Genomic DNA, 26,264 nt, shown 5'->3' with positions numbered 1-26,264 from the left:
ATGTTAAAAACAGAAACAAAAAACACTGTTAAATGCTCCCAGAGTTAGTCTTCATCTAAAATATATATTTATATGTATATATATACGCACTTTTTGGTCTTTTTTTTTTTTAAAGTTTTTAGTTTTTTTCCCTTTAAGCTTATGATGGAAGAACATTTTAGCTTCTCATGTTTATTTTTACATATTTCAAATCCCTCATTATGTCTTGTAAACAAGAGGGGCTCTAGCACCCGGCTTTCACCGTAGTATCGTAAGGAACTCAACTAACCCATAGTGCAGGTCAAGGAACCAACAGGCAGGAGGAGAGGAGGGTGGGGCAGGACACAGCAGTGAACCAAGAGCGGCAGTGGACAGGGTCGCCACTGGCTCGCAGGAGCCTTGGGATATGCTCCTGGCCCAGGGACACTAAGATTTAACCTTCTCTAGATGTCTGAATACAAGCTGCTCTTCACCTGGTGGTCACCGCACGACAGCACTTTGCTCCACACAGAGAGCGGTCAGTGGGGGCTGCTGGAAGCAGAGCTTTTGCATGGGGAACAGTGGTGGAAGGGGCACGGTGGTGATTCAAATTGGAGAGCAGGAAGAGGGCATGCTCAAGGCACCCAGCGGGGCCACGTCAATGCTGCAGATGCCAAGTGTGACCACCTACCCACAGAGGGCTCATGCAGGCTTGTATATGTGAACACTCACTTGAGTCATGCCTGTCAATCTCTTTTGAGGCTAGGTTAATAATCAACAGGGTAAGCCAGAAGGGCTACAGAATTTCCCATTCTTTGTCTCACAAAACCACTGAAATGCAAATAACTTGTTTTAGGCTTTTCGTATACACACCCACCCACCCACCTACACACAGACACAAGCTAAAAAGTCAAATACATTAGGCATTGTTGTATTGTATCCTTCACTGAAGACGCTAAAGAAAGAAAAACTCCCTTGTCCTCAATAGCAGCAAGTTACAGAGGACAGTAGAGGTCTGCTCCCACCAAGGGTTGGAATGGGCAGGTATTTGCTGGTACAAAATGTCGGCACTTTATGTTAAACAGTATAATGCAGACTGGGATGTCCACACAAGTGCTAGCACGTCACCGGCATCCATCCCCCCACCCTATCTGGTTTTTCGCCCCCTTCAGGTCTGCTATAATTCTCTTCACAATAAGCAGTTTGATACATTTTGATTCCAACATAAGTACATACATGTTGGTGATAACTGTAGATTAAACATTGACCCCTGTTCGGCCCAGAGTACTACTACATTGATGCTTAAAAAAAAAAAAAGTATTTAAATACCGAAATAAAAAAAGCAAAATTACAAGGTGGGGGGAAGAGGTCAAAAACCAAAAAAAGGTGCAATACTTAAAAGTCTTCGCTAAGTTATACCTGCCTAAGCAAAACCACATACACAGGAAATACACAACACAGAGAAACGAAAGGAAACGCTTGAAGTACACACTGGTTTAAGAACATTCGTTAAGTAAACGTTTCTGTCAGTGATGGCCTGGTGCTGTAATGCGCCGCGGCCTGGCACAGGTAACGCTCGGCGAGAAAGGAGCAGAGGGAGTAGCTGCAGATGCTTTCAGGAGGCTGCTCACCACTTATTCTTTTCTGTTTTCATAAAATGAAAAAGAGAACCAACCAACAGAAATATGTAACTCAACTTCACCTAATTTTTTGAAGAATTTCTCAAACCTGATGATAAGGAAAGAGGGAACAAAGTTTCTCTGTTTTTGAGACATCGCATCATCAAAAGCTATCTTCCGTTCCCATTTCAAACTAACGAAAAGGCCTGCATGAAACTTAACAGATACTCAGATGTGCCTGGTGGCCATTCACTTTAAAAAAAAAAAAACAAAACAGAAATAAACACACCGTTGCTCCAAGAGGTACCTCCTGCTCTAGTTTTTTGGACTTGGCAGTGCTCCACTCTACTGCTAGGTCAAAAGAACAGCCAGAGAAACCCCACATTCAGGCTAAGTTGCAAATGGAAAGGAGCTCCCTGCTTTCATCATTAAAAAGCACTCTGTTCATCTTAATGCAGCCCAATGGAGTTGCTTTAGCAGCAGTGGCTCTCCGGGCCTGTGTGTTCTCATAGTTAAAAAAATAAAATAAAAAGCAGATGGGCCGGCCAGCCAGCCTGCAGACTGTCAGCGATGCAGCTTTCTGAGAAGTCAGGGTGGGGCAGGGGAGAAGGGAAGAACACAGGCACACACACAGAGACAGAGAAGGATGCACGCGAATGCACATGAACACACGTGCACACACACACCAGAACGAGCATGCCTGGGCAGTTACATGTGCCAGAACACACTGGTATTTATCAACCAGCCAATCACAAATTTTTTCCTTTTTTTTTTTTTTTAGGTTTTTTGTGTTTTTGTTTTTAAAGTGAGGCTCCGTCAAGTCTTCCCTCCCCCCTCCCCCAACAATTCTTTTGAATTTCCCTCCCTCCCAAACATGGTAGACCTAAGGACGGAAACACACCCAGTGCAAACAAAGTTAAAAAGCTATTTTTTTTCAGTATATATGTTTCTTAGCAACAACTTCCATATAACATGAAAAAAGTGAAAAACTAGAAACTAATTTTTTTAATTTTTTTGTGTTTAAATTTAAATGGTATGTGTACTTGCTTCACATTGTCTTTCTAGGTTGGCGTTCATGATTCAAGTATTTCAAGAGTGATATGTTCTCTTTTTGGATTCATATTCCAAACGAAAAAACTGAAGTTATAAGGGAGGCAACTATGTGCTCAGACAGTCTGTCAATGACCCACCTTTTTTTCTCTCCGTTTTCTTTTTTCCTTTTAAAAATGTATTTATTGCAAGTTGAAAAAAAAAACGAAAAGGTCAAGTTAGTGCTGCTGCTGTTCCAAAAAAGGTCACGAGGTCAGAGTTGAAAGTTCTAAGTTCAGATTGAATCCGACCCTCCTCCCAGAAGGTCACCAGGTAGTAAAGGAGCAGGGCTGCCCATCCTATGGGGATCTTCCACCGTTGGGACTCCCCATAAGCTAGAAGAATAGTTTGGGGGCCCCCACAATGAAGCGCCAGCAAGATCGGCCCCGCTGCTGCCACCAGCGCTGCTGCTCCACTGCCCGAGCCCAGTGGACCCACCAAAAAGATTCAGAGCAGGTCCCACGGGATCTGACTGGTTCTGGCCGGTCTCCAGCGACTGCCACCCCGCAGCTGGCGCACTTGGGGTTGCTGCAGGTGTAGGGGGCTGAGCTTGTGCCAGAAAGCGGCTGACTTCATCATCAGTGGCAAACTCAGCAAGGATGGTAGTGTTTCCCAACACACACCTGGAAGAAGGGAGGGAAAGAGAGCTATGGATCTCAGGAAAATCCTAAAGCATACGGAGGGAGCGACTGCAGTCCTTGACATTCAGTGTGCAGTCCTTTGACTAGAAGCTGCCATATCCATGAATGCTTTTTAGAATGCAAAGTCCAAGCTCCACCCAAGACCTCTGGGTCCAGAACTTGTATTTCAACCAGACCGCCAGGTAATTAAGAAGTAATGATGTAAAGCAACAAGGCATCACCAAAGCTCAGGATAACCAAGGACTACTAGAGAATACTATATTCTGATATTTCTTGGTGTATGGAATTTATATATTCTAGACAACTTAGCTATCAAGAAAAATGTGTGTGTCTGTGGGGGGCTAAGAGGGATGACTGAACTGGCAGAGGACTCTGATACTGTAATGGTAGATACCCGTCATTATACATTCGTCCAAAACCATATACTGTACAAGGCGGAGTGAACTCTAATGTAAACTACAGACTTTTGGTGATAAGGAGGGGTTCAGCAATCTTGACAAATGCACCACTCTGGTGGAGGATGTTGATAATAGTGGAGGCTATTCATGTGTGGCAGCAGGCGATATGACAGAAATCTTTGTATCTTCCTCTCGATTTGGCTGTGATCCTAAAACTGCTCTAAAACAAAATAAATAAAGCCTTAGATAAAAAGGAAAAAAAAATATGGTCTCTTTCTTTCCCCATGTGAGTTATGAGGCAAGAGACCATACCCAAAGCATCGAAGCAACCTGGCTTCAGCCCCCGGAAGTGCTGCTCTTTCTCAGGGGCTCCTCGCTGCCTGAGCCCCCTCATCCCTGGCTTGCAGTGTGTCCGGCTTTCTGTCATGGCATCTGCAGCCAAGGGCAGTCAGGTCTTCTCCGTCCACCAGTTTGACAGTGGCAGGGAAGGGGATGGGCAAAGTCTGATCTAGCGCCACCTAATTTAAGCAAAGACCCTGCTACCCCCCAAGACCACAATATTTCATCATCTGCAAAGAGGCTGGAGTAAGCAGCTAGATTCTATTATGAAAAACAATGGCAATTCTATTAGCTGTGTGTTTTTTTTCTTTTTTGAGATGGAATCTTGCTCTGTCACCAGGCTGGAGGGCAGTGGCATGATCTCGGCTCACTGCAACCTCTGCTTCCCAGGTTCAAGCGATTCCCCTGCCTCAACCTTCCCAGTAGCTGGGACTACAGGCATGCGCCCCCACGCCTGGCTGATTTTTTGTGTTTTAGTAGAGACAGGGTTTTACCATGTTGGCCAAGATGGTCTCCATCTCCTGACCTTGTGATCTGCCCGCCTTGGCCTCCCAAAGTGCTGGGATTACAGGCATGGGCCACTGCGCCCGGCCCTAGCTTTATGTTACTTAGAATTTACTCACTACTTCACAAATTATTTACGTTTGGAATTCTGACGACTGGCCTCTGATATATACAGGACAATCCAAGCTTTGGTGGAAAAGACCCGGCACCTCCACACTCTCCACACTCGAGACTTGCAGATGCACGTGTGACGGTGCCATTCTTCGTATATGTTCTGGTGCACCTTTAATTCAGCAGCTGCCAGAATACTCACGGGTGCATCTTCATGCATGATTGTCTATGTGGGTGTAGGACCGAATACTCACATGTGCAGTGCAGTTTGGGCCTTGGCCGCCTCCTGTTTGGTGCTGTATCGGATCAGGGCAGTGCCCTGGGTTAGATTCAGATGGAATGTCAGCAGTGGGCCATGCTGCATGCAGATCGTTCTCAAGGTTGACCCATCAATCTAAGGAGTAATGACATTCATGAGATAAAGACTGGAGGTGGGGTGGAAAAGGTACATTTTAAGATATTCAAAGCACTGGCTGAGACCTAGTGTGCCCATTTTGCAAATAAAGTTTCCATAAATGCAGCTCAAAACAAAAGCATATGATTCAGCCTATGGTCTGTTTTAAGAGATAAACAGGTGGGAGTGTTAACTTGTAGAGTCAAAAAAGGACAAAAATGAGATGGTATCCACGTAAGAATGTAAGTTAACATTCTTAGCATCACTGCTCATGTATTCCTCTGTAAAGAGAAAGACACAGACAAGAAAAGCACTACTAAACATCTGATTATTTAAAATGCTGATGGCTGACCTGGTTCATAGCCTATTCTAACACTGTCTTACCCCTACTTTGCCCATCTCAAGGTGAGACTATTTCTGCCTACTTCTCTATCTCCTGTGCTGACATCAGGCATTTTGACCAAAGGCTGTACTCCTCACCCCAGTTAGACTTTCACCACTTAAGATCTTCAGCGATTAGGGACAATTTTCCTAACCTATGAGTTGGATGAACAAACTTATTCACTCTGATTAACTTATTTTGCATCAAGATCTTTTTATTTATTTGTTTTTGAGACAGAGCCTTGCTCTGTTGCCCAGGCTGGAGTGCAGTGGCACAATCTTGACTCACTGCAACCTCCACCTCCCGGGTTCAAGCGATTCTCCTGCCTCAGCATCCTGAGTAGGTGGAATTACAGGCACACACCACAACTCCCGGCTAATTTTTGTATTTTTAATAGAGACAGGATTTCACCATGTTGGCCAGGATGGTCTTGATCTCCTGACCTTGTGATCCACTCGCCTCAGCCTCCCAAAGTGCTGGGATTACAGGCGTGAGCCACCGCGCCTGTCCCATCAAGATCTTAAATAGGTATTTAAGATCAGTCCACCATTTCAGTTCATTTCTTTGGAAGATAAACAGATTACTATTGAATAGATTAAAAAGCTGTACTACTGGTGGCAGTGGTAGACACCCTGCAGGACGAAAACAGGCAGTTTCTCTGTAGTTCTTTGCAGAAAATGATCACAGAAATGCTCTTAGCATTGTTTTATAAGTAACAATAGACTACACAAGCATGTCAGCATATGCCACAACAGACTTTTTAGGATAGATGCTCTCTAGATAAATTTTAGGTGATGAAAGAAAAATTATCCAGATAAAGTAGTCCCCTTTTATCTGAGGGGAACACCTTCCAAGGCCCCCCAGTGGAGGCCTGAAACCACCAATAGTACTGAACTCAAAGTATACTATGTTTTTTCTATACATACATACCTAAGACAAAGTTTAATTTACAAATTAGGCACAGTAAGAGACTAAAATAGAAAAGTTGCCAGGTGCGGTGGCTCACGCCTGTAATCCCAGCACTTTGGAAGACTGAGGTGGGCAGATCACGAGGTCAGGAGATCGAGACCATCCTGGCTAACATGGTGAAACCCATCTCTACTAAAAACACAAAAAAATTAGCCAGGCATTGTGGCTGGCGCCTGTAGTCCCAGCTACTTGGAGGCTGAGACATGAGAACGGCATTAACCCGGGAGGCGGAGCTTGCAGTGAGCGGAGATCGCGCCACTGCACACTCCAGTCTGAGCGACAGAACAAGACTCTGTCTCAAAAAAAAAAAAAGAAAAGTTATAACAATATACTGTAAGTTATGTGAATGTGGTCTTTCTCTAAAAACATCTTAATATTTTTTGACTATGGTTTGACCAAGGGTAAGAAATCATGGGTAAGGGGGTGACAACTGTATCAAGATTTGCTTTTTTTTTTTTTTTAAATTCAGAGATGGGGGGGGGGGTGTCTCACTCTTCTGTCACCCAGGCTGGAGAGCAGGTGACTTGCTCTTATAACCTTTTAAGCTATGATAGAGATTAGTCTGCTTTTAGGAAGCTTTGATTTTAAAATTAGTTCTAACCCAAACACGGCCACCCCCATATTCATTTTATATGGATATATGTGTATAATTAACATTTTTTTCTTTGAAACAGCATCTCGCTCTGTTACCCAGGCTGGAGTGCAGTGGTGCAATCTCAGCTCACTGCAGCCTTCACCCCCGGGTTCAAGCGATTCTCCTGCCTCAGCCTCCTGACTGAGGTGGGACTACAGACACCCACCACCATACCCGGCTAATTTTTGTCTTTTTAGTAGAGATGGGGTTTCGCCATGTTGGCCAGGCTGGTCTGGAACTCCTGACCTCAGGTGATCCACCTGCCTCAGCCTCCCAAAAGTGTTGGGATTACAGGCATGAGCCACCACATCTGGCCAGCATTTTTCATAAGACAGAACAAGTGAACAGCCGATTAGCCTGCCCAGGCTTCTTTCAAAACAGTGCATCTCTTACTGCTTCTCTCAATCTCATCATAACATCATCACCACATTGTGTGACAACTCTTAGAAAATAGGAGGTATACATAGTTTTGAGGATGGTCATACAAGATTCTTCATATTTCAGTCAACTATTTGCTAAAGAAATAACTTGGAACTTAAAAAAAAATTTTTTTTTCTCTGAGATGGAGTCTCGCTCTGTCTCCCAGGCTGGAGTGCAGTGGCGCAATCTCGGCTCACTCCAAGCTCCGCCTCCCAGATTCACGCCATTCTCCCGCCACAGCCTCCCAAGTAGCTGGGACTACAGGTGCTCACCACCACACCCGGCTAATTTTTTGTATTTTTAGTAAAGATGGGGTTTCACCATGTTAGCCAGGATGGTCTCGATTGCCTGGCCTTGTGATCTGCCCGCCTCGGCCTCCCAAAGTGCTGGGATTACAGGTGTGAGTCACCGTGCCCGGCCGTAACTTGGAACTTTGAGCTGAGTTGATTCGATACAGAGATTAAGAGCTGACCCACACCCTCCCTCATGTTAACTGTATTTAGGAAATTGTTTACCTCAATGTGCACCTTGAAATACGAGTCCTGTGATTTACTCCCTACAAATGGGCAAATGTATTTAGGAGATGTATTTCCCCACAGAGAATCATAATATGTGTTAGCATATTAAAAGGCCTAAGAAGTCTCAAAGTGAAAAAATCTGCTTAGTTTTGTTTAACCAAGTATACATGTCAAACACATTAGGCCAGAGACCTAATCATATCTCATGACAACACTCTGGAAAATGTTGGCTTAATAAAGTGTGCATGAATCCATATATGAATTAAATGCCAGAGAATGCATTCTATATGTCAAAAACAGGAGGCATAACTGACTCCTTTTAACAAGGTGTTGTAAAGGTTGTGATGGACTCAGTTTTGATGAGCCCATTTAACCTCGTTCAAGTGCTCAACATAATGCTTCTGCAAATACCTCAGTTATCTAGCAACCAAGGTGAAAGGCAGAGTGGCTTGGTGCAAATGAAGCTCCTCCAATAGAAAACCACCTAGAGGATATGGTCTGATGAGAGCAAGTTATAGTAATGCCATCTACACGTGAAGAGGATAATAGACGGAGAGTTAAACACACCCATGTAGCTTTTTTTATTTTTTTATTTTTTCAGATGGAGTCTCGCTCTGTCGCCAGGCTGGAGTGCAGTGGTGCAATCTCAGCTCACTGCAACCTCTGCCTCCTAGGTTCAAGTGATTCTCCTGCCTCAGCCTCCCGAGTAGCTGGGACTACAGGCGTGTGCCACCACGCCCAGCTAATTTGTGTATTTTCAGTAAAGATGGGGTTTCACCATGTTGGCCAGGATGGTCTCGACCTCTTGACCTCGTGATCCATCCACCTTGGCCTCCCAAAGTGCTGGGATTACAGGCGTGAGCCACTGCGACTGGCCCCATGTAGCATTTATAAACTATGAAGTCAAATGATCTCTTCCACTGGAGAGATGGATGGTTAATTATTTACAAAGCACAAAAATGGTTAATATGTTTTAAGAGGGAGAAAATACTGAGGTTTTGTAAGTAAATGATGCATGAGATCAATATTAAGAAACAAAGAACTTGGTTGAGAAGGGAAGACACTTTCAGGGATAGGGAAGTATAGGTTCAGGTCTTCTTGGAGAATTAACACAGAAACAGGTAGCTTTTGGGTGTCCTTAAAATACTCCCTTTTCCACTAGGTTCCAGATACTAACATGCACATCTGTATAGCAAATCGTGTCTACTACACAGAAATCACCAGAAAATACCACCCTACTCTGTTTCTTTTTTTCTCTTTCTCTGCCCCGTAAGATCTGCAGAAACCCACTCTCTAGTGGGTTTTACCTAGTTTTATAAACTAGCTTATAAAACTAGCTTTCACTTTTGTAAACTGTATGTGTTATCATCATCTTGAAGGCAGGCATGAAGCCTAGTGGCCAGCATCAACCCTTCTCCAGAAGTAGACTGTGAACCTTGGGTGGGGAGGGGACACCCACTCCTGTAGTCAGGACCTCTTTGCAGTGATCAGGAGATGAACTTTCATATCTGCCAGCCTCCCACATCTATTTCCCTCTCTCTCTTTTTTGAGAAAGGGTCTTGCACTATTGCCCAACCTGGAGTGCAATGCAATGCAATTCTGGGCTCAAGTGATCCTCCCACCTCAGCCTCCTGAGCAGCTGTGTGCCACCATGCCTGGCTAATTTTTAATTTTTTGTAGAAACAGGGTCTCATATTGCTTGGACTGATTTCAGACTCCTGGCTTCAAGCAATCCTCTCACCTTGGCCTCCCAAGGTGCTGGGATTACAGGTGTGAGAAACCAACCCCCATCTTTCCCTCTTTTTTGTTTTTTTTTTTTTGAGATGGAGTCTCACTCTGTCGCCCAGGCTGGAGTGCACTAGCGCAATCTTGGCTCACTGCAAGCTCCGCCTCCCGGGTTCACGCCGTTATCCCGCCTCAGCCTCCCGAGTAGCTGGGACTACAGGCGCCCGCCACCATGCTCAGCTAATTTTTTGTATTTTTAGTAGAGACGGGGTTTCACCATGTTAGCCAGGATGGTCTTGATCTCCTGACCTCGTGATGCACCCGCCTCGGCCTCCCAAAGTGCTGGGATTACAGGCATGAGCCACCGCGCCCAACCTTTCCCTCTCTCTTTTTTTTTTTTTTTTTTTTTTTTTGAGACGGAGCCACTACCACGCCCGGCTAATTTTTTGTATTTTTAGTAGAGACGGGGTTTCACCGTGTTAGCCAGGATGGTCTCGATCTCCTGACCTCGTGATCCGCCCGCCTCGGCCTCCCAAAGTCCCTCTCTCTTAATACAATCAAGTCCTATCTAGAAAACTGCGAGAAAGCATAATTACCTGTGGGGTGAGATTGTGAAGAACCAGCCAGTAACTAGGACGAACTGAGCCACCATCACTCCAGGTAGAGGCTATGAGCAACCAGAAAAATGGTTAGGAAGAGAAATAAAACAAAAACAAGAAAAGCCATGAGGGAGAAAGATTTTCATGTAGCTCACATTTCTTCTTTGCTTTTATAAATTCTCTTTTCCACTGGACTCTGACCTTCTTTTTCTCTTCTACTGGTCCCTGACTCCTATGCACTTTTATGCCTGATTTGCAAGACAGTATTTTCCTCCCAGTGTTCTCACTCTGCCATTTTTACTCATTTTACTCATTTTACTCCATCTGTCCCTTGGGAGTTCTTGGGTCCCTTTGCCTTATACTGACTGCGACTTTCACTCACTCAAGAGGTACCTTTTCCTCTACCAGAAGAAAAAGCAGACAACCATGACTTCCTCTCTTGGGAAGACCTCTTTGTGTCTTCACCATCTGTGTTAACATAAGCCCCTTGTGGATGAACAATGGTGTTCCTTTAGGCAGATCCTCCTCACCCGAGGCGAGCCGTGAGTCCTGTGTCCCCCACCCCCTGACTGATCGGGGTGCTGTGCTGCTCCAGGGAGATGATGGTTTGGGGTTGGTCAGACCAGGAGGTGGGCGGGGCAGCGGTGTAGTGTTCCTGGAGGAAATATGGTTTTTCCACATCTTGTTGGAGAGATGAGTGGGGTTGTGTCCTATGGGATCTGGGGACCATGTTGATTTGTAATCAGGGAACTTTGCTGTAAGAAGAGAAAATTAAGGAAGGAATAAGGTTAGACAGTTCACTTTTGTTGACAAATACACATGAGTTTTATCTACATACACATAAATACATGCACATTTATATTCTAAAAAGTAATAGTACACATTTTAAGCACAGCAATACAAAATAACACTGTTCTTAGAGCATAACGAACAGAAAATTTTCAGTGACTACTACTCTGAATTGATAGAATTATCATATGAATTAAAGATTTAATAAGATAACCAATTCTCTACTGCTTTCTTAGCTAAAAATGACTTGAAAAGGAGGACACACTCAAGGAGAAAGTCTTCCTAAAGATACCAGCTTCTGGGTAACAGTGAGAATGTGAACATTAGCAGAATAAAGTATTCTATAAATAATCATTGACTGAATAGAAAGTAATTAGTAAATTACACTTTTCTTGTGCCTTGATCCAGTCTATTAGATATTGATGTTCACACAGATTCTTTAAAAACAATCAAGAAATATTCACTAAGGGCTTACTATGCATACGGCACGAAATCAGTGCTGTGAGGAATAGAAACAATTATCCCTGAGAACCTCAAGCTCAGATGGGAACACAGAACAGATGAGCAACAGAAGTGGTGACCCCGACATCATCACGTAAGCTCAATACGCAGAGGGGATCAAGAACGCTGGGCTTGCAGCAAAGGCTTTATAAAGACAGCTCCTGAAGGATTTACATAAATGGATGGGCACAAAGAAACAGGAATGTGTAAACCAAGGTTCAACATAAACTCTCTGTGTATGGAATATGTTCCCCCCCAATTTTGGTTGAACAGTTCACAGGGGCAGAGAGGTAAAGGAGGTTACATATCAGGAGTTTTTGCAACTGATTCAGCATGGAGTGTTTAAACTACTGTGATAGTAAATAGAATGGAACAGAAGGAATGGATATTTGAAATATGATTGCAGAATAAATCACTAAAGAGAAATCATAACTGCCTGGATCCAGGGATGGAGAGAGAGAGGAAAGAGGAAGAAAATACTGAGGTTTTGTAACTAAATGATGCATGAGATCATTATTAAGAAACATAACTGAGTTGAGAAGGAAAGACACTTTTGGGGGTGGGGAAGTATAGGTTCAGTTTTAGACAAGTCTGAGGTGATTCTTGGGCCATCTCTCAGATGAATTTTCAACTGTTGGAAAAAGACACATAGTTCAATCTGAGATATGGGCATTTATAGGTGTAAAAGAGTTGGGTAACCAGAGTAAGTTTTTACATGTAAAAGAAATCCTACAAAAGTGTAATGTAGGGTGGTAGTTCAAAACCCGGAATATTGAGATGTCTCCTTTACATACTTGCTCAGAACTGAGGCAAGTTACATCTGCTCTCAGAACCTCACTCAGTTTCTTTATCCACAAAATAGGGGTAACAACAGGACTTACTCACAGCCTTTGGTGAAGGTAAAATAAAAATTAACGTGGAAGGTTTAGCATGATGCCTGGCCTGTGGGATCATTCAGTGAGTGGTAGGTTATTGTTGCACTGCTGATATGACAGAGAGGTGGGAAGGAGAACAAGACAATGTGTAGCCCACTAGCCTGCAGCGTCTTCGTAGTTGGACAAAGGTCTACTTTATTTGCTTTTGCCTGGGCAAAGCACGTAAGTCATAATGACTTTAACAGCTTAAGGTCCGACTTGTGCAAACTAAAGGTGCCAATTACTAATATGTCTACCAATCAGTAAGGCACTATGCTCAGTGAGTGACTTCAAAGCCTTTATTATATCCACCAACTTTTCCATTTCCTAATATCTTTTAAAAAACCATGAGGAACTTACCAAATGATGGTAAAATGAATCAAGGTCCCTTTTTTTTTTTTCCTTTGGCCATCTGCCCTTAGCCTTTGTCTATAAGTGGGAGGATTTTTAGAGAAAAGCTAGCTATTATTGGCTATCTTAGGAATAATAACCTGGCCTTCACTGGTTCTTCTCATGACCCTTGACTTCTTGGCAGCCTTGTTAAAAGAGAAGCATGTGTGTCATTAGGACGTGACTCCAGCCCTCTGGATATGCCAGCTCCCTGCAGTTATGTCACTACCGGCCTCATCCCAAAGCTGTATCTGGCTCATCCTTCCTGAGACTAGAAGTTCCTCAAAGACATAGCAAACAGAAAAGGTGTGCTTCCATCTATACTGACCTATGCTACTGAACTTCTGTAAGAGTATATCTTATGAAATACATGCCAGTTTCCTTTATAAAAGGGAACCTGATGAAAAAGTGCTAACCAAAGGGAAACAAAAAATTCACACTCATACCTGAAGTGCTATGAACGTTGGTAAAGGAGTTGTCAGAGGCACTGTAGGGCCAGGCACCAGGTGAAGGCAGCGAGGTGTTGAGGGAAGAATTAGACCCTTGGGTAACAAAGAACAAGAAGAAAATACTGAAGATAAATGTCAGTATAACCAGTGAAACCTTGAGAGTATTTTGTTTAAACTTCAATAGAATGGAGGACAAAATATGTCTCACAAATAAATGTGAAAAGCAATCTTTTTACATTTTTTGGTTAAACTTTTAGGTACCAGCAAGTACAAATGAAGTCACAAACTGACAACTATGAAAATGCTGGGTGTTGAACATGTAATAGATGCTTCGCTCAAGTACCTGTGGTGTTATCCCGCAGCAGTTGGTGGTCAGTATCTACAATGGGAGATGTGGCTGTACCCCCCAGCACACTTCCTGGGGTGACATAGGGGTCAGATTCAGGGTCAATGTTTTGGATACCTTTCCATGGCACTCCTGGTTGGAATTCTGAGACAAGGAAAACAAATATTAGAGAAGGAAGGTCGTTAAAAAAAATGATATAGTACTTTTTTTGACTTAAGAAATGGGTCTGTGAAAAGTATAAATACTGAATTTATTGTCTCTTAGATTTTCATCACAAAATTAAGGGAAAAAAAATCACCATGAACATACTCTTGCCAACAGCACCTTTGTTTTATCACACTGTCTGTGGCAGTCAACTGGAAGCCACAGCTCATCAGAGCCTGTCCCCAGTAACCTGATCCTCCTGCTCCCAGGAGACTTCAGGGCTGAAGGCAGGGAAAGCAGGAGTAAGGACTCTGGTGTTCACAAGAATCATCCCAGCATCTAGGCCAAGAACCGGTGAAAATATGGGCTAGAGATCAGTGCTCTTTCTCATTTTCCTTACGAGATGTTGGCCAAAATGCAAAAAATGTAATACAAATGATACTGCTACATAGAATGCCCAGGGATAACCAGCAGGGATAATTTAGCTTAGCAAAAGAAAGCCTAGAATATACATAAGGGCTCGGAATTTTTTTATTGGTCAATTTAAATCATTTAAAAATTTTAAGGCTATGTGACACAATAAACTTTTATTTTCCAAATCGTGATGAGAAAGAGCAATGTGTATTATATATGAACGATCTGCATTATACAGTTCTACTTTGGCCGGGCGTAGTGGCTCACGCCTGTAATCCCGGCACTTTGGGAGGCCGAGGCGGGCAGATTACCTGAGGTCAGGAGTTTGAGAACAGCCTGTCCAACATGGCGAAACCCTGTCTCTACTAAACATACAAAAAATTAGCCAGGCGTGGTAGCAGGCGCCTGTAATCCCAGCTACTTGGGAGGCTGAGGCAGGAGAATCGCTTGAACCTGGGAGGCAGAGCTTGCAGTGAACCAAGATCGCACCACTGCACTCCAGCCTGGGTAATAAGAGCAAAACTCCCTTTCAAAAAAAAAAAAAAAAATTCTACCTTAATAAAACAAAACTATACATATTCATGTCACAAATACGCATGCACAGAAAGAGGTCTAGGAGGATATATATTTATGGAATTGCTGATTTTAATTTTTGCTTTATTAAATGTTCTCATTTTTCTATCATGAGAATAGATTACTATATCCAACAAAAGAGAGGGACAGAAAGAAAAGAATTAACAAATAATCTCATTGCAATCGCTACTGCATACCTAGAAGCTAACTGGTAATAAACACTTGCCTAAGAACTAACAAATCAATTCAACAGACACTTCAAAAGAACCCATGTTACAAGGCATCCTATGCATGGGACGAATGCGAAGTCCCAGCTACAATGTCACTTATCCCCAGATTCCCCATCTAATGAAAATTTTCTATCTTCCCACAGCACATGCCTTGCTTCTAACAGACAATTATTGAATGAAAAAAATGAAAGCAAGTACCTTAGTAACATGAGTCACAAAAGCAATGTATTCTGAACCTGAAACTGACGATTACAAAACAAATGCTATCCTGGAAAAGCATTTCCTAGACAATACCTGGAGGCCAACTGGCATTGCTGGATTTACTTCCGATTTTATTTGTTGGTGGAGATTTGGCAGGTAACCAGCTATCACCAGCAGGACCCGTATGGCCACCCAGTGTGTCACCAGGGATGATATCAAACTGGTTGTACGGTGACCCTCCCCGGGTTTTACCAGGGGCCACTATAGCGCCTGAGAAAAGAGAGGAAATTAAATCATCCAGAATAACTCCTATGAATAGAACTTGTCTATTTTTTATTCGCTGGAATGCAAACAGTCTTCTGAAGCTGATGGAGTATATACAAACAGCACTGGAATAAGAGGTTGCATTCGAGACTCAGCACATAATTACTAAGCAGCATGACCAACAACAAGTCATTGCGCCTCTCTGAGCCTCTCAGTTCCTCACTTAGGCACACAGGATTGTTCTCATGCTTGAATGTTCCTTTCAGTTTTAAAATTCCATGGTCTTATGAAATTAATGTAACGTTCACATACTAGGAATCTGACCATTATCCCTAGTTTCTATGCTAACGACTCAAGAGTGAGAAATGGGGAAAATTCTAACCATTTGTAGTACATAAGAAGGTTTTAACTAAATTTCTACTGATGCTATCCACCCAGGTTCTTAAGGGCTGGCTGATCAGGCTTAGATCAGCTGGAAGCAGCAGTGTAAACAGAGAGTCCATTGGAGGGAAAAGCATCTGCAATTGCTTTAAATTCCAACGCAATGAGATGGAATTCCCGCCTAGGGTCTTTGCCAGCACAAGACCAGCAATGAACTCTGCAGCTCTGGGATCCGTGGCCTCACACATGAAGAACAGCAAATCCTTTGTAACTGGTTTCCTGAGAGCACTTCAGTGGTTTTGTCGCTGCCCCCATCATGCATTTTATATGCTATGGGGCAGGAAAAGAATTAAAAGCTTAAAATTACCTTGAACTAACAGAACATGCACTTTGAATAAAATTTTAGGTATCAGTGAGATACCAGTCTACTTATTTCTCAAATGAATTTTACATACTATATTGGGTCACTTGATCTATTCTTAGGATGCTGCTTGTGAAGGGATAAAATTATTTCCAGGGTGATGCAGCCTAATGGGAATATTATCAAAACTACCTCCATCTCAGCTAAGAGGGCATTTACTTTTCTGGAGCCACTGACAAATCTGGCTCAGAGGCACATTATGGTGAAGCAGTGGAAAATGACAAGCTCAATTACTTTGGGGATTGCTAAGGAAATGGGAAAACATGATCTATAAGCTCTAAAAAGGCAAGTAGAGATTTTGCCTTCGAGATATCCTCTCACATGCCATTTCATATTTATTATCATGCACCTATCATGTCTTTGGGGACAAGGGGACCTGGTGAATCATCAGCCTAAGAAAGCATTGAAAGTGCCCAAAGCTGTAGATATCAGTGGGCTTATTCAGTCCACAAACAGATTTTACAATTTCAATAAATCATTTTTGACTTCATGCCATGAAACCAAATGATAATGCTTAGGGATGGCAGGCAGAGAGCTCCACGTGGCTATTTCACCAGCCTCCTGGATGGGCTTATTAAACAGTGGTTTATAAAGGAAACCTGAAAGGCTTCAGACTGAATGACTTGGCTGGGGCTGGGGCCTGCCAGGGCGCTGCAGCAGGAACAGCCGGACACCTATTTATACTTGGTTCTCATGGATACAGTTAAGTCCAAGTGAATTACTGTCAAATGAAACAAACACTGAAACAAAGGCTGAAGGAAGGTTCTGAGACCTTTTATCTATTTTACAGGAAATGGAGAAGCCCTTATAGAGAGAAACTGAGAGGAAAAGCCGACCAACATCACGACCAAAGCCTGCAATGCCCTTAAATGCTGTCTTGCAGACACTCTAATTCACATAGAATAAGAAAGCTTTGTGAAAAGTTCAAATCTCATGTATTATGATCTACTAGTCCTCTTTTGGAGATTAAAAGGCAGGAAAATTTTTTAAAGCCGATAAATTTATTATGGTTCAAACAACCAACAAGATAGGTATTGTTATGATCCCTTGCTCCGCAAAACAAACTCAACAAGCTGACTTTGTTCCCTCAGCCAACTTATTAGGGTTTCACCTTGGTGGGTGCCCAAGTTCACTGCTACCACCCTCAATCATGGTGGCTGAAAAATTCTGCTCCCTTTAATTAGAACTAGTACTTTATATTTCTTGTAATTCAACATACACATGACTCTGACCTTCCTCCACAGGCAATCATAGGATTCAGGAGGAAAAAGAATACCAAGTTCTGTACTTCAAAATAGTCTTATAAGATGTTTCATCAAGACCTGCTGTGGGTTGGGGGCTCTAGCTTTCAGTGCTTCTCTTACCATTTTTGTGCATATTGGCTTCCTGTGTGGCTACAGAGGGCAGCCCCTCCATCATGGAGGTCCACTGTTTAAAGCGAGACTCGGTTCCAGCCTCCTTCCCACCAACCATGCCATAGTCCACGCCGCCAGAGCTGAAGCCTAAAAAGGAGAAGACCACATTTTATAAGTCTCCAGCATCAGTACCAAGAGTTCTGAAGCAGAGTCCAGGAATGCCTTCAAGTGTCATTCAAAGACTAATTCACAGAGTTTCTCCACTCAGAAACAGGTATTTTTGATTCCAAGCTTTGATCTTGGCTCTTGCTCGCTAAATAAGTGATGTCTCTCTGTGAAGGTGTGAAGATGTGTATGACTGCCATCGATCAGGTCTGTCTCAGTGCATTCCTGCACGCCCTTTTTCATTTAGCTGACATTTGTGCCAGACAGGATGCTGGGGCCAGCCACTCTCAAACTGAGATGGAGAAGACGACATCCAGCCAATGCAGTGCAAAAGCAGCAACAAAGCTGTAGTCAGGGTATCTTGGGGGAGGAAAGGGTTTGCAGAAGGAAGATGTGATCTAGGGCCTCAGGGAGGTATTTGGGGAAGTCAAGCAAACCAAGTATAAAGCTCTGACTCTTGATAATCAAGTGTGTTTAGGGAATGGTGAGACATTCAAATGACTCCAATGGTTAGCTAACTCTGGGATGAAGTGAGGCGGAGAGTGGTGGGGGATGAGGAGAAATGAAGTTGTGTCATGTAGGGTCTTTATATATTAGGCCAAGGAGTTCGGATCTTTTTTTCTCTAGGATAAGAAGATAGTGAACATTTTAAGCATGTAAGAGGATAACTAGTATGTATTTTAGGAAGAGAATTGGCAGCCTGAGTGTGGGGTGGGTGGAGGTGAGGGCAGAATCTGAAAGATAAATTTGAAAGTAGTCTTTAAGCAATGAGGAAGACACCAAAGCTTGAGTAGGTGGGTAGTTCGAGATTCTGAGCTCACTTTGCCAAGAGCCCCAGGTAAGCTTCAGGGGAAGAGTCTTGGTGGGTAATGTGTTCCCACTGCACAGAGCTGGAGAGCTGGAAGCCACACAGCAGAATCTGGATGACGGAGTCTAACAGGGTCCGTCATCCATTTGGGTCAGAATGTGTGTGACACCTGTTCATAAAAACTCTCAAAAAAGTAAAATAAAGGACTAAAATGATGAAACAGGGGAGGGGGAGAATAATAAATGACCATAGAAAAATGAGAATGAGCCACAGGGAGCGCAGAGTGGCAGCACGAGCGCAGGCATCCCAGGGAGGCGAGCAAGCCTCCCACCACGGCAGAGCCAAGCTTCTCTGCCCCAAGATGTGCAACTCCAGCCAGGCCAGACTCCACACTATACCCATAAAGGGTCCTCAATTTTCATCTCTCCAAATCCCACTAAGGGACCAGGTTGTGTTTTTCCTCCCCTGTGCTTATCCTAGTTGTCTGGGATAGTTTTATAAACACATAATAAATCAAGTAAAAGTCTAACACCTTCCTGACCCATGTTCAAAATGTTGCTATTTATATAAAGAACAGTGTTCTTTCACACTCTGTAACCGAATTTACTAGTTCAAAATGATTGGAGAGTGGAGGGTGGGGGTGGGGAGCAGAAATCTTTAGAATGAGATGAAAATATTTCAAATGAAATTATTATTATTTTGGAGATGGAGTCTCTGTCACCCAGGCTGGAGTGCAGTGGCACAATCCTGGCTCACAGCAACCTCCGCCTCCTGGGTTCAAGCAATTCTCCTGCCTCAGCCTCCTGAGTAGCTGGGACTACAGGCACACCACAGCCATGCCCAGCTAATTTTTTGTATTTTTAGTAGAGACGGGGTTTCACCCTATTGCCAAGGCTGGTCTAGAACTCCTGAGCTCAGGCAATCTGCCCACCTCCGCCTCCCAAAGTGCTGGGATTACAGGCATGAGCCACCGTGCCTGGCCTTATTTATTTATTTTTTTTAAAGAAGAGTTTGAGGCATTTTTAAATTTCTTTCATCCTGGGTAGCAGAAATGAAATTAGATTGCAGGACAGGGAGGTTGCAAGGAACAAAGGTTTTCTCTGACATAGCCTTAATGGCCTAAGCAGGTTGCTCCTTGAGTAAATTACACTTCTGCCTTTGAGAAAACCAGGCCAAGGTGCTTGGATTCCAGGCCACCTGAAAGCTCCGTTCTAATCATTGAGAAAGAGTTTTTGGAAATAACCTAGGATTCTGGCAAAGATTAAAAAGAATACTAGCATTATTAAGAAGAGGAGGAACCATTCCTTACACATTAATTTTCTTTGAAGTTACTCTAAAATTTCTATAAAACCCATGGTGAATTAAATTTCTTTTTTTCTTTCTTTTCTTTTTTTGAGACGGAGTCTCACTCTGTCGCCCAGGCTGGAGTGCAGCGGCACAATCTTGGCTCACTGCAACCTTCGCCTCTGGGTTCAAACGATTTTCCTGCCTCAGCCTCCCGAGCAGGTGGGACTACAGGTGCCTGCCACCACACTCGCTGATGTTTTTTGTATTTTTAGTAGAGACGGGGTTTCATCGTGTTAGCCAGGATGGTCTCAATCTCCTGACCTTGTGAGCCGCCCGCCTCGGTCTCTCAAAGTGCTGGGATTACAGGTGTGAGCCACCGCGCCCAGCCAGTGAATTAAATTTCTTTAATTTCAGCTGCTTAGAGCTTTTTTGGTGACAAATGAAATGCAGAAAATTAAAGTTATAGAAAAAAGGCAAAGAAAGAAAAAAAGCGAAAAAAGAGAAACATAAGAGGAAAGAAGGAAAGAAAATGAATGAGAGAAAGAAAGAGAAAGAAAAAGTAAGCAAGCAAGGAAAGTCAAGAACCTTAGAGAAAGCGGGCACTTTTCTCATTAGAGACTTGGGGATTATGCCACCACAGTAGGGCAGTCCCAGCGCTGCCTCACAAGGTTTGGTCAGGAAAAATAATCCAAGGGGTCAGAGAAAGAATAGGTGAGAAAATTGCCTTGAAAGGTTCAATCTACAAACCCCAAAGTATGAGAGGAAAAATCAGGCGAAGACGGACATAATTTTCTTTGATGTCACGTAGTAACCGGCCTGACGCTAGGATATGGAATGTGTCTGATGCATTTTGATGGAAGGAATTCTGGGACACTGTGCTCTAGTGGGTGCACTAACAAAGAAGAGATGGTGCTTCGCTAGTGACCTTCGGCTATTTACAAGCTGTCATATCTCTAAACCCAAGAAAATACTGACTGTATTGTACTTTCCACTACAGCAAAACAAAATTTCCTTAGTCCACCAAGTGGTTTCCCTGAAATTTCTCACGAACACAGAGCTTTAGCTCAAATTAAGCCATTTAGCTCAGTTCAATGAATATTTATGGACAGTGTAATCTGTGCCAGGCCCTGTGTTAGGAGCTGAGGTACAAGTAGAGGTAAGACATGCCCCTTGCCTGTCACCTGCTTTTATCATTCATGCAAGGACAACCCTTTGCCTGCCTCATGCGTCTTTGCTAGAATTACTCTCTCTCATTCTCCACACACCCTAATTCATGGTCTGTTCATGACTTTTGGCTCCATTCTTACATCCTTGAGGAAATGCTCTTAAATTAACTTGTCCTTACACTGATCCTGCCTTCACTCTCTCTGTTTACAGTTCTGTTTTCTGCTTCTCTTTTTGCTATACATTAAAAAACAAACTAGTTTCTATAATTATTTTTAAAAAATCACCCATAATTGGCCATCCTAACACAACTGTTCTAAGTCCGTGTCCACACGTACACCTGGTATCGACACAATCATAATTGCAGCATAGATACAATTACTCTTCTGTCATTTTTATAATCTCCAATATTTATTCAGCTTTACTTTTCACAGGGATATACCAAATAAATATTACAAATTTTGATAAATTTTAAACATAAAAAGTGAAATTTTATCAGAAATGCATTTTCTAAGAAGATGAATTACTTTGTTTCTAAATGAGTTCAGATATCCATGGTAACCAACACTCCTTACTATAATGAGAATTTTCGCTACTATCTTATTTTAAATTTCTTTGTTGACATAAAGCACTATGAAATTTGACTCATATAAATAAGTAGATGGGAACAGAAGGAGTCTTGTTATAACTTACTTCTCGAATTTCTTTTAAAGTATATGTTCCCTCCCCTAGCCCAGTAACACAGATACTAAAATATAATTTTTAGATAGGTCATTATCACCTAACAATTCAATTAGGTATTCTTTCTCTCTGTCTCCCTCTCCCTCTCACTCTCCACCTCGGCCTCTCAAAGTGCTGGGATTACCAGGCATGAGCCACGCACTCAACCTCAATTAGGTATATTTTCAATTTTGCTAAAAGGACAGAGTTAGAAACCATCTGTTTTACAAAAGAATCAGTAAGGATTAGTTAAGCAGTCATTAGTCATTCAAATTCTTAATTTTGAGATAATGTAACAAAGAGGCTTTATCAAGACATATTAAGAAACTTTCAATTATTCTTGCTACTCTTTCACTTAGAGGTATCCTTTTTAGTTCAACATACTTAGCATCAGGAAAACTGAAAGACTGTTCATTTCATTACATCTTCGGCATTTAATTTATTAGAAAAAATTTTTTAATTTCTATATATGCTTTAAATATATTTTCATCAAGTAATCTATTCAAAACAGGCAGCCAAATCTAACTTTCAGACCTAAAATGTATTCTTCAATTCAAACAAATATAATAATGCTAACTAAGGAAAAAAAATTATTTTTGAGACGGAGTCTTGCTCTGTCGCCAGGCTGGAGTGCAGTGGCATGATCTCAGCTCACTGCAACCTCTGCCGCCTGGGTTCAAGCTATTTTCCTGCTTCAGCCACTCCAGTAACTGGGATTACAGGTGCACACCACCACGTCCAGTTAATTTTTTGTATTTTTAGTAGAGACGGGGTTTCACCATGTTGGAGGCTGGTCTTGAACTCCTGACCTCAAGTGATCTGCCCTCCTCGGCCTCCCAAAGTGCTGGGATTACAGGTGTGAGCCACTGTGCCCAGACAGGAAAATTGTAAGTGAAATAAATGACAAAACACATCTATCTTATAAGGCAGATTATAAATGGTCAGGTCACAATTAAAATGAGACCTAATAATGTTTATCTATTATTTAATAAGTTAACAAATATAGAAACAAGCTAATAAGTCAATATTTCTCTTTAATATGGAATAATATAATGCATAGCTAAATTTACAAGTTACTTATGAAACAGGAGTATGACAAAAATAATAAAATTTCTTCAGTAAATACGTATATATGTGTATGCTTAACTCTGATCCTTTAGCCATTAGAAGTAAGAAAGAATCGGCCAGGTGCAGTGGCTCACACCTGTAACCCCAGCACTTTGGGAGGCCACGGTGGGCAGATCACCTGAGGTCAGGAGTTCAAGACCAGCCTGATCAACATGGTGAAACCCCATCTCTACTATACAAAAATTAGCTGGGAGTGGTGGCATGTGCCTGTAATCCCATCTACTCAGGAGGCTGAGGCAGGAGAATCGCTTGAACCTGGGAGGTGGAGGTTGTGGGAGGTGGAGGTTGGGCGACAGAGTGAGACTCCGCCTCAAAAAAAAAAAAAAAAAAAAAAGAAGAAGAAGAAGAAGAAGGAAATACAGCATAAGGACACCTTTGTTAGTAATCAAGGGAGGCCCCCCCCATGTTTGGTACCCTGGTGTTTTGCAGCCCAGATGAGCACAGAGCTGACCTTCTTCTATATCAAGTGCAAGAAAAGTTATTTCGAATTTAAGTCAGTTATCAGGCAGATCATCTTTAAGAATGAAAACAGTTGGTGGAAGCTAAGGATCTACAAAGTAATTCCGTTAAAATATCCAGATCAAGATCAAGAACACCTTGAAGTCTTTGCTCACCCCCTGCACGTGCAGTAGGAGGATCACGGGGTTGGCGCACAGTCAGCCGCTGCCATTTGTCCAGGGTCACACTGTCACCTAGAACCAGCAATTTCAAGTCTTCCCAACTCTTTTTTTTTTTTTTTTTTTGAGATGGGGTCTTGCTCTATCACCCAGGTGGGAGTGCAGTGGCACAATCTCAGCTCACTGCAACCTCCGTCTCCCGGGTTCAAGCGATTCTCCTGCCTCAGCCTCCCCAGTAGCTGGGATTACAGGCGCATGCCACAATGTCCGGCTAATTTTTGTATTTTTAGTAGGGACAGGGTTTCACTACATTGGCCAGGCTGGTCTCGATCTCCTGACCTCGTGATCTGCCTGCCTCAGCCTCCCAAGGGGCTGGGATTACAGGTGTGAGTCACCGCGCGCGGCCCAACTCTTGTTTTTTGAGTGTGCGTAGAACAGTATCTTCTTTAGAAGATAAATTCTAAATGTTGTAAGTTTGAGATGAAACTGTGATGGTGTGTGGTATCTTTTCCATTTTAAAATTTTATTTTGAAATCACTGTTTCCTCACCAATTAGATTCTGCTTACAGCATGTTTTCCAGTTCTGAAAGAGCTATGATTTGCCTGCCAAAAAATTCTTGAAGAATGTTAAAGGCATAACCTTACTTGTTCTAATTCTATTTAAATCAGATGAAATACTAATATCAAATGAATTTTTATCAATCTGCATTATAATTTTAGTTCATTTTTTCTATAGAAGGCAATTTTATTAATATGAGTACACTAAAACATTTCAAACTAGTACATATTTTAACAGATCATAACCTCAGCCATGTGTACCACTCACAGCATGCACAAGCATTTAAATAGGGTTTTAAAAATTCCCGGCGGTAGGAGAGCAGTTTGCCATTCTTACACACGTATTGAAAGACTGCTTTGGAGCCAGAGAAGTTAGAGGCCTGTCTCTGCTATTTAGTAACCATGTGGTGAGCTCTGGAAACCCACTGAAACTCAAGAAGCCTCAGATGTCTCATCTGTAAACCAGGGATAAGAATATTTACCTACCTTGTACAGCTGACATAAAAACGGAGGGTAATGCAGGCGCAACCCCTACCACAGGCCTAGAGAGGTAGATTTCTAAAAAGGTAATTTTCTCTACTAACAACTTACCAGAACCATATCCAGGTATTGGCCCTTTGGTTTGAAGGTCTGGGAGCCCCACATTCAATGCGTTGGGTACCATGTTGTCCAGATGCGGCTTGGGCCCAACAGGATGAGAGGGCGAGTGCTTCATGCCTGGCTGCCTCTGCTGCTGCTGCTGCTGCTGCAGTGCACTCACCATTCGAGCCAGCTGAGGGCCAAGAGAGACGGACACGTGATAAGCACGGCCCCGAACTTCCCAGGAAAAGACTGTGCCCGGTTCTTTGCCATCAGAGGCTAAGCCGGGATGTACTCCTCCAACACAGCACTGGAGGGACCCTGCCCACCCACGTACCTGCTGCTCTTGCTGTTGGCGTACAGCTTGAGAAATCTTTCTCTGGTTCTGTAACAACTGCTGCTGTTGCTGCTGCTGCAAGAGAAGCTGACATGCCTACAAAACAAGGGGGAAAGACAGAAAACCAAAGTTTCCTGAGACTGATTTACTGAGGACACCTAAAGGGTCTGTGCACTGAAGTACAGGTCACACAATCAAAAGTATCCAGGAGGGAAGTAACACCAAATTCCCGGTCTCTTGGTTACGTTTTCCTCCAGTTGAGCTGACAACCCTTAAGCACACTCCATAGTTTGCAAAGAAGTGTGGACTAGCACCCTTTGAACATAGAAAGTGGCAAAGATGTGGGAAGCAAATCAAAGCTAAAGAAAAAAAAAAGCAAATGACCTTTTAGCCACAGGAAGAAAATCTTCTACTTACCAACTGAAACTGGGGAATTTGTGGAAGCTGGCTCAGCATGGCAATTTGTTGAGGAGATAACTGGGGCCCCACATTGAAAAGACCTGGACTCAGGCCACTGTTGGGAAACTGCTTGAGCATTGAGGCAGAAACCTAGCCAAAAAAATAAAAAAGAAAGAAAAGAAAAGGAATCTTCAGAATTTATCAAAATAAAACTGTTTTTCTGTGAAAAGAATCTTGATGAATCTAAAGCAAGAGTTGTCAAACTTTTCTGTGAAAAATATATAACAGGAAAAATACACTCAAGTGTTAACAATGATTATCTTGGAGCAGTGAGATTACAACAGTTTTTAAATTTTCTTCTTAGACTTTCCAATTTTCTACAATAAAAAGTATAAATTTTATATTCAGGAAAACATCTTCAAGAAAAAAAAATTGATGACAATATGGCTTTTATCCAACCAAGAAATTATTACTGGAAATGTGCCATAAAACAAAACATGCTACATTGCATAAAGCTAATAAATAATACTTACGTGAAAGTATTTCTGTGATACAAGTAAGACAAATATATTAACTTGTAAATAGAAGACATGAGTTTCAATGCATGGCTTCTGATAGCAAACACCCACAGAGTGGCAGTGTAAAAAAAGAGCCAGCATCAAAGAGCCTGGAAGGTCACTGACCCGGCAGGGTCCTTCTCCCTGTTCTCAGGAGTGAGCTAGGCGAGGCTGCAGGAAGCTCTGGCGACAGAGGATTCCCTCCTATCTTTGGTTTGCTCCTCTAAGATGATTTAAGTAAGAAGAAGTGAGTTTCCCTGCACCCTCATCTAC

General features: G+C 42.6%; 1 protein-coding gene across 13 annotated transcripts in view; it reads right to left on the bottom strand.

The window, feature by feature from the left end:
* Positions 1–2,567: 2,567 nt before the first annotated feature.
* Positions 2,568–26,264, bottom strand: part of TNRC6B (trinucleotide repeat containing adaptor 6B) — a 278,141-nt gene continuing 254,444 nt past the window's right edge. For 12 of the 13 annotated variants that reach the window (XM_024352845.3, XM_024352849.3, XM_024352848.3 and 9 more), the window contains 11 exons: positions 25,453–25,584; positions 25,036–25,131; positions 24,711–24,891; positions 17,682–17,819; positions 15,345–15,521; positions 13,687–13,833; positions 13,341–13,436; positions 10,831–11,055; positions 10,298–10,368; positions 4,914–5,053; positions 2,568–3,289 (listed from right to left, as the gene is read on the bottom strand). In XM_024352845.3, the coding sequence (XP_024208613.2) occupies positions 2,902–3,289; positions 4,914–5,053; positions 10,298–10,368; positions 10,831–11,055; positions 13,341–13,436; positions 13,687–13,833; positions 15,345–15,521; positions 17,682–17,819; positions 24,711–24,891; positions 25,036–25,131; positions 25,453–25,584 (1,791 nt within the window). In that variant the 3' untranslated portion in view covers positions 2,568–2,901. Of the gene's footprint in view, positions 3,290–4,913; positions 5,054–10,297; positions 10,369–10,693; positions 11,056–13,340; positions 13,437–13,686; positions 13,834–15,344; positions 15,522–17,681; positions 17,820–24,710; positions 24,892–25,035; positions 25,132–25,452; positions 25,585–26,264 lie in introns of all 13 variants that reach the window. The other variant, XR_010156023.1, reaches the window with a different exon arrangement.

This window comes from Pan troglodytes, chromosome 23 (assembly GCF_028858775.2).
Source record: "Pan troglodytes isolate AG18354 chromosome 23, NHGRI_mPanTro3-v2.0_pri, whole genome shotgun sequence".
In the NCBI taxonomy this organism is placed as follows: Eukaryota; Metazoa; Chordata; class Mammalia; order Primates; family Hominidae; genus Pan; species Pan troglodytes.
Note: the sequence above shows the minus strand (reverse complement) of the source record. Positions and strands in the feature narration are given on the sequence as shown.